The sequence below is a fragment of the Cucumis melo genome, chromosome 9 (genome assembly GCF_025177605.1).
Source record: "Cucumis melo cultivar AY chromosome 9, USDA_Cmelo_AY_1.0, whole genome shotgun sequence".
In the NCBI taxonomy this organism is placed as follows: domain Eukaryota; kingdom Viridiplantae; phylum Streptophyta; class Magnoliopsida; order Cucurbitales; family Cucurbitaceae; genus Cucumis; species Cucumis melo.
In genome coordinates, this window is record NC_066865.1 from 19,640,279 (window position 1) to 19,649,661 (window position 9,383).

At 28.0% G+C, this 9,383-nt stretch overlaps 1 protein-coding gene across 1 annotated transcript; it reads left to right on the forward strand.

Annotated features, from left to right (window-relative positions):
* The first annotated feature begins 4,210 nt into the window (after positions 1-4,210).
* Positions 4,211-6,400, forward strand: LOC103504510 (protein RGF1 INDUCIBLE TRANSCRIPTION FACTOR 1). Its single transcript, XM_008468852.3, has 4 exons — positions 4,211-4,557; positions 5,076-5,342; positions 5,607-5,765; positions 5,862-6,400. The coding sequence occupies exons 1-4, from the start codon at positions 4,555-4,557 to the stop codon at positions 6,108-6,110; spliced, it is 678 nt and encodes a 225-aa protein (XP_008467074.1). The 5' UTR covers positions 4,211-4,554; the 3' UTR covers positions 6,111-6,400.
* Positions 6,401-9,383: the final 2,983 nt, after the last annotated feature.

A 9,383-nucleotide genomic window follows, 5' to 3' on the forward strand; every position in this document is an offset into this window, starting at 1 on the left:
CAAAATATTTACACTTCATCCTAATATCATATCAAGTTTATTGGTAGATAGTTCTTTTTTTTTTTTTTTTAGAAAAAAAGATTATTATTCTCAAAGAAACCCAAAAAGAAAAAAAAGAAAAAACTTTTGAAAATTTAAAACAAAGTATTAAAATTTAGGTTATAATTTAGCCTACTATTTTACACAAAGAGAGAAAAAGGAGGAAGTTTTTCCCACATTTTGTGGGAAAGTATGACATTATTGGTTACATTATTCGCCAGATGCAGGGGAACTACACTACACTACACTTCCCACGCTAACCTCTCCTCCCCATTTACTTAGACCTCCATACCCTAAAATCTCCCTACCAAATCAGTCACCTCACCAACCTTCACTCATTCTCCACAATTATGTTTTTCAAAATAAAATATTTTTCACTTTCATCCCTACAACAACCCACTCATCATTGACATTCACACATACTCTAAAATAATAATACTCCGAATCTCTTTTTCATTTCTTTTTAATTAATTATTTGAAGCATACTTGTTTAGTTGTGTTACACATTCATATCAACAACACTTTTCATTTGATTATTACCGAAAATAATCTAAGCCAACCATCAAACACAATATACCCTAAAAACCGATGATTACAGGATTATCAACTACTGCAACATCTCTTATCCATTGGTGCAGTATCAGCCAATTGTCTCTTTTTTTCTCTCCATTTTGCCTATTGGTTGTATTGGAGATTCTTCTTATATTTATGAGAAGATATTCTTTCAAATAAGAATGTAGATTTTTTTTTAAAAAAAAATAACAAAAATAGTGGGAGAATATTATTTTAATAAGCCATCACAAAAAATAGTATTATTTTAGTAAGTATTTTTTCTAAAAATTGCAAACTTGATTCACTTTTTCCGTTACTCATTGACTTCATCTATGTTAGAGTTATGCCTCCTTAAGTAGTTTAAAATACTAATATAAATTTTTATTATTCTAGATGTATATTATAAAAATTATTAGCTCAATGGTAGTTATGCCATAAAAATGGATAGATGTGGAAGATAACATGGACAAGAGATTTGAATGGAAGATATCGTGAACTTGGTCCACGATTTTCATATCTATTTTTATCATTATTTTTCGATTTATCCTACTTTTATCATTTGCTTATATTCTCATATTATTTTTAGAACAAACTTGCATATGACTTTGTTTTCATAATTCTCAATTATATTATTTTTTTGGTGAGATATAATTCCTACTGGTATATAATATTGTTTATTTAATTAACAATAAGTAATTGGATAATAAAGCACACCACTAAGAAAGCATGCTGCAGCCTTCTTTGATGGGGGTTGATCCATCTAATTGGATCCCCAAACCACTCTTTTTTGTATCTTTTTATAAACTTTTTGAACTTTCATTTGTAAACAACATTAATACAATATATGTTTACAAGATTCACAAACATCATTTTTTTTATGTATATACAAATTTAAACTTTTAGAATATTATATATAATTCAAACAATTTCTAACCACTTTCTTAATTTTATTGGATCTTAATATATGAGCAATTTTATTGGTATTTCAAGTTTTTTGACTTAAGTTATTCGTGGACCCATCAATAACTATAATGCATTAATTGTAAACCAAGAATTAGAATTCATTTGAATATGTTTACATGTTTTTTCCCAATCATAATGATATATGGACTCAATCTGACATCTATAATGTCATTTTGTTTGCAATTTACGTGATACGAACTTTACTTTATAAGATGAATTTTTGAAGCTCTTTCCATTGTTATTCCCCCACATGCCATCAGTTACCTTACCATTCATTTCGATTGCAGTTCTACGTTCACTGATTATTTCCCTATGTGTCACAACGAGGATTGTAACAGAAAAATTATGGAAAAAGAAAAGGAAAATTTACACATTTTTAATTCCTTGGGAGAAGGGTTCATCGAATATAAAATATATATAATTATAATAAATAATAAACAGAAACACAAAAAAACCCAACAACCATCAGAAAGAGAAGACCATGCTGTGATATTATGAGGCGTGGTCATGATCTGGCCTTGGTCTCCTTTGTCCCTCACCGTCAACAGCTCCTTTCCTTCCCTTCTTCTTCTTCTTCTTTCTCTTCATCCTTGCATTTATCCCTGACAGAGGCCGGAAGAATTAAACATAGCTTCTAGTTTTCTTCATTCTTGTCTGATGAATTCTAGTTCAAATCTTGATATTCTATTATTATGATAGTCTATTCTATTGTCAAAATTCTCAAGGAAACCTTTTCTTTAATACTACAAAACTCACTTGATCCATAATTGTTTGTTATCATTAGCAATATGACCATTTAAACGCAGATACACAATTCATCTCATACGAATTGACTATTTAAATTATTTTTTTTTTTATTTGTGTGTTCGGGTCAACATACACACATCCACTAATGTTAGAAGCTAAACTCGTATACTCGCCTAAACCCACAATATTTGGCTACTTTATGTATCTATAATCATCTGTTATAGGTAGATAATATCGAACTTTGGTCGTAAAAATTTGATATAATCTAAAGGAAACATTATTGGGCTAAAATGGAGAAAAGAAAGCAGGGACATTATTTTGTATTTTTTGGGTCATTATTGATTACATTCTCCAATGGGATTAGGGTTGCCAATAATTTGTACAACCCATGAAAATGTTTGAAACAATTATCATGTCTTGTCCCACAATAATTAGTCTCACTTCTTTATTATTTGTACCACAAGAAGATAAAATCCCTCTACAAATTTTTTCTTAAAGAAAAAAAAAAAACTCATGAAAGTGTTTCACTTTTTTTTTTATTATAAATTAAAATCCATTGCAAAGTTTAAGGATAGTTTTTATCCTTTAACTTGTATTTTATTTTGTTAAAGTACTAAACCAATACCTTTAAAACTAAAATTTCAAAATTTAATGACTAAAAGTACAAAATGAACCAAAGTTAAAATAAGCTATAGTTCTTTATTAGTAGTGTATTCATTTACATTATCCGTGATGACATTTCGTTAAAAAATATTTTATATTTTGTTAAAAAAAATTTATACATGTGTTGATACAAGATACAAGAGAGATTCGTTAAAAGATGATATCAACATGAGCTCTCCAATTTATGGTATGTCAATCAATATAACCACGTCGACGCATTAGCAAATGGTTTAGTCGTTGATTAAAAATTAAACAACCTAGAACAAAGTGAATAAAAAACACAAGAGACTAAATCGAAGAATAACCTAAAATTAGGGACCGAACTATTAAATATATATCAGTCATTGGTTTGGTTTTAAAAGCTTTCCAAAATGATTCCCATAGTCTAATTAAAACTCTTAAAACATTTATATGAAACTACATACCAATTATTAAAATTTAAAACAATAAAAACCCATCAATTTTCTTACGTCTCAAATTCATTTTTTAATAATTCAACATAGAATCCTGCCCTAAAGAGATAAATAATAATTTGTCCGATGGAATGAATGTAATTTAAGGTGATAGCTTTTCTTAAAATGTGATTTAAATTTTAGAATAAAGGAGATATGAAAAAGGTAAATTTCAAGTAATTTTTAATCACGTATAAGATTGAGAGACATAAATTAAACACGTAATAAATGAATGAATAATTTTATTATATTATAAAAAATAATTAAAATATTACTAATTTGTAGATATTAGCATAAGGTATTCATACATATATTTAAAAATAACAAAATACTTAAAGAGGTAAATATTTGAAAGAAGAAACATAGTTTTAAAAAGATATAATACATAAACACCGAATAATTGAATTTTAGTAATATAATAATTGTATTGAGACGAACAAAAGTTCGAAACTATAATACATAAATGAAAAAAGAAAAAGAAAAAGAAATAAAATATGGTAATTTAAGGAAGGAACATTTATGGTATCTTAAAAAAGAATAACAATACTTTTAAATTTGATTGATAATTGAAATATATTGTATCTGATTTGTTGTAATTTTGGAAATGAAAAAATTTATAATAAAGAGAGAACGGCGATCGCGTAAATTTCGGATATTTCGGCGAAACGAATTTATTTGTCATATCGGACCCCACACAATCCAACTCCCCATCATTACACTCGGAAATATAACGGAATCTCTACCGTCCGATCAACATTATCATCCAACGGTTCAAACCCCTTCATCTTTCCCGCCGTTTGCAGACTGTTTCCTTCCTTTTACTCTAATGGGCGCAATTGTTCGCAGCAGCTTCCAAAAACATTTCACCTTCCATTTTCTCACTTTCCCCTTTTCTTTTTTATATTTTCCCCTCTCTTTTTTCTTTTATTATTTATTTTTTTATTATTCCTATTGTTATTATTCAGTTTTCACTTTGTAGCCGCACATACAGTCTCTATATTGGCCTATTCGTGTTCTTCTCTCTCTGATTGCTCTTTTTTCCCCCAATTTACTTGAAGAAATTTCCCACAACTTCAGTGTTTTTTGATCGATTTCTCGTCGACCCAGAACTTGAAATTCCTTCAGATTACATTTCAATATGGTGAGTATTGAAGTTTCCTCTGTTTTTATTATTGTTTTCCTTTTGCTGTTTTGGGGTGTTTTTTCTTTATGGCGTTTCTTCTTAATTTCTTGTTTGTTTTGTTCAATCATATGAATTTGTTCTACCCAGATTGTTTCTCTTCTTTCTTAATCATTGAATGTTGTTTTTTGGGTGTTATTTAATCATTTTGTTTGAGCATTTTTTTGGGTATTATAATTATAATTTATTGATTGTTCAGAGTATGGATTTTTTGTCATCTAAACATGTTTGGTTGTGTTTGAGTTTACTGTCTTATAATTTATTGTATGTGACTGATTTGAGAGTGAATTTCCATATCTTATGTCATGAATGGGTAATTTTGACAAATTATACCTAATTTCTTTTTAACTTTTTTGATGATGATGCCTCAATTTCGTATTGTTTTGGTTTATGTTAGGATTCTCTAATGATTTGGCAAATTAGTCTTATTCACAAGCAGTCATCAAATGAATTGAATTGGTTTGTTATGGATATTGCAGGCAGGATGCAAGATTTTTTTGAAGAAAAGGAAAACAGATTGGCTTAATTCCCTTTTGCAAAGCAAATTTTTTGGTTCTTGTGTTCATCATCAAAACAATAGAAAAAATGAAAAGAATGTGTTTTGTATAGATTGTGGTATTGCTATCTGTAGGCATTGCCTGATATCTCATTGTGTTCATCGCCGGCTACAGATCTGTAAGTACGTTTATCAGTACGTTGTTCGTGTTCCCGACTTACAAGACCACCTTGATTGTTGCAATATTCAGGTATACCTTTATTACCTCCTTAAATTATCTAAAGTTTTAATACTGAAGTTGTCATGTTACCTGTTGCTGCTGGTTGTAAGTTGTGATCAAATCATACTTCTAGATGTTTAATCGCTCAAGTATGCTTCCATAAATGAAACAATCCTTGAAGGAAACGACTTTGAGAAAGCATTGAATTTAATCATGATCGAGAACTTTTTGTTGTTGGTGGTGGTGAATTATGGTAAAGCTTGTGACTAAAGTACCGAATGTTTGATTCGCTAGACTTATAAAATAAATGGGGAGAAGGCTGTTCATTTGTGTCCTCGTCCACAATCAAAAGATTCGAAACCGTCGACAAAATTGAAGTTTGGAGGCACTTGTGAAGCTTGTGGGAGATACATACAAGACTTGCCTAATCGTTTCTGCTCGATTGCCTGCAAAGTAAACGAAATTCCTTCTTGTTTCGGTTTAAACTCGCATTTCCTCTCATTCGTTTTCTTGCATGACTTGAACATGTCACATTGCTCAACTTTTCAGGTCTCTATGGTTCCAATGGAACTCAACAATCAATGCTGTAGATTCATCGATTCAGAGTCAAATCTTAAAGATATTCCATGGAAGGAAAACCATAATCTAGAAATCAATACAAGTGAAATGGAATCATCGTCGATCTCGGTCGCTGAATCAACTGAAGAGATTAAAGCATGGCGAGTGAAGACCATCTTGAATCCAAAGAAGCTTTTGCATAAAAGGAAAGGCATTCCACATCGATCACCTCTGAAGTAATGCCTAAACACTAATCATGAACATCTTCAATACCCTTTTTCTATCAAACCCACATTTTTTCCATATATCCAAGTCCTATAAGAATATAAGTATAGATATATAATCACATATATTTCACCTCTTTGTTTTTGGCTCTATACTGGATTAGTTATGTTTTGGTTCCATTTTTTTTATGCCAATATTTTTGGAGATTGTATAGAAAAATGATAGATTTGCTTGTGGAAACAATAATCAAATAATTAACATTGTTATCTTATATTCTTTTGCTTAATCTAAACATTATTGTGCTATGTTGTTGGTAGAGCATGCTGTTTAAGACATTATGATTGACTTTGGCTCTTAACTTTATTTTTTACTTGAGAATGTTCCTCTTCATGTTCTATAAAAGTTCATCTTTTCATTTTCTGTTTGTTCCCTTTTTGGGCCTCAAATTTCTCTCTCTGGCCCAATTTGATGTGTGGTAGTTGTTATTGGGGGCCCAATGTTCTTCCCACTTTACATAAAGGCAACAATCTTTCAATTTTGTCCTCAGAAGAATGTGGCAGACAGAAGGTTGGCCACACTTTCACACTTCAAGGATTGGTCAATAAAATACAAAATGTAATATCTTAAAGTTGATAACAGAAATCAAAGTCTTCTTCTAAATCCTCCTTTAACTTTCTTGAAGGATCATTGATTAAATCTTGTTAAAAAGTCTTATAATTTGGAATAGTTTTTTTTAGGGCAAAGGTTGTTTTAAGTACACTAGCAAAACATTTACTTGGTTATTATAATATTTGAATTATAATATAGATTATAGATTATATTAGTTTTTGTTTTGGGTACGGTATAAATTATTATAGTATTATTATAATTAATTATAGGTTATAATAGTTAACAATAACTAACTCACTCACTTGAACTTAATGACTCAAATACACTTAAATTTTTTATTGTGGTTATTTAAATAATTAAAATGCATTTGTAAATTGAAGGAAAAAAAACGTTAGTTCCAAAATATAGATATAGTAATTATGTTCAAAATTTTAGCACATACAAGGCAATGCAAATTTAAAGATAGTTGTAAATACAATCATCGATAAATTTTATTATATTTGTAATTTTTTTTAAATATTAAAATCAATTTTTTTTCAAATGGTATGTTAAATCCACTTTTTAATATTATTATACAAATATTTGTGACATGAGGAAATGGGCTTTGAGCATAGTTGTATATAAATTGTTAAAGTATGATGATGGTCTAGTTTGCTTAGATATGTATAGTCTATTCTTTTATATCATCTTAACCTCCACATTATTTGAACCACAATTAATGTTTTGAAAAATAAATAAAATATATTCGTGTTTTATCATTACATATTTAGGTATGTTTAAGGTAAAGAATGACTTATAATAGTCTACGTATTATAATTGTCTGGAATGAAAATTATAATAGTCTGTGTTTAGATGCAAACTATTATAGTTTGTGTTATTATAGTCTATGTTTGGGGTGCACACTATTATATTATGTGTTATTATAAGCTGTATTTGGAGTGAATACTATTATAATCTAGGTCTTTCGCTACTCTTTTTTTGTCTATATACTGTACATGAAATACACATTATTCTTTGATTGATTTTATTAAATTTTGTTAATTATAATATTTATTTAATAAATTTAGTTTCAAACTTGGTTTTTCACTATTTTTTTTACATGCATATATATGGTACATGAAATACACATTTTTCTTCAACTGATTTTATTAAATAATGTTAATTATGCTGTTCATTTCTTCGATTACAAATTTTGTAATTCATTAATTACATCTCATAAAAATAATTTTAGGAGAAAGTTTAATTACGAATTATTCATTTTCATTATTTAATTAATAGTGTTTTTCATTACTTTGTGTTTTTTTTAAAAAAATAATTTTTATAGGAAGTTATAAGTTTGTAAACAAAATTATATAAGTTTTTGCATGATTTTAACCACTACATACCGTCATTTATTTCTAAATGCATTTGTCATACTATCGTTCATTCTTTATTTTTTTCTGAGTATGATACAAATTTATTCTTTTTATGATAGAAATTTATTATTTTTTCTCTTTATCATGATATCATTTTTTTTATAAGGCAAATTATCTTCTTAAAAAAAATGCATTATGATGCATATATTTTATTCTTCAGATTTATGATACAAATTTGGTTATTCAAATTTTGTTTTATACTAAATCTTTTCATAAAATAGATTTTTAATGAAAAAGTAGAATCATATTTCTTTTTCTAAAAATTCTTCCTTTGATTTATTTAGAAATAAAAGCTAAAAAAAAAAAATTGATTAAATGGAAACAGAAGTATAGTTTTATTTTATCCCACCTAATTACCAATATTTACTTTTATTATGTTTATTTATTTATGTAGCAAACATCGTCAAAAATTGTTGATTGTCTGATTTGTTTTTTTCCTTTTTGAAAACTTGAAATAAATTCATAAAACAGTGAATTATTATTTTTCCTAAGTTTAATACAATTGATTTTTCGTATTATGTTTAGGCATTGACCGTTTAATACAACTTTTCTAAATTTTTGCCAAGAATATTTTTCTATGGTATTTTTCTAAGTAATTTTTACTACGTTATTTTTGCAAATATATTTTTCGTAATTTATTTTTCCTAACAAGCCATATTCCTAAGTTATTTTTGTAAAGTAGATTCTAATTTATTTTTCCTAACAAAATTCATTAGATGAATTTTTTGTGGCATGATTAAAATTTGTGAAATATATAATAACCCTTAAAGGAATGAAGAATAGTGATAAAAGGATAAATGAGGGAGTGAGAAATAGTATTGTTAAACAAGAAATTTTGGCCAATTAAATTGTACCATGTCAGCACAACAAAGTTGTGATGATTATAATTTGATTGGATTTGGGCATTCAAGTTTTTTCATATCCAACCTAGTTCAAGCCTTGATGAAAAATTGTGTCAAAGAAATAATGGGTTCGAGCCTACCAAGCAAATGAGTCCAGCCTACCTATTTACAGAGAATTTCCCTCATTTTGGAGATCTCTAGTTGAAGGAGGACCTAAAACTCTGAATAATTGATTATAGGGGCGACAAGAAGAATAGCAAAATATAAGGTTTACTTTGTATAAATGACAATTTTATTTTTAAATTGTCAAATAGCAAAACGATTAATTTTCACATAATAAATGAGACAACTATGCCTTAAATGCTCTTACCTAATTGACAATATATATCCCTAAATACAATAGTAAGAAAAACAACAAATAT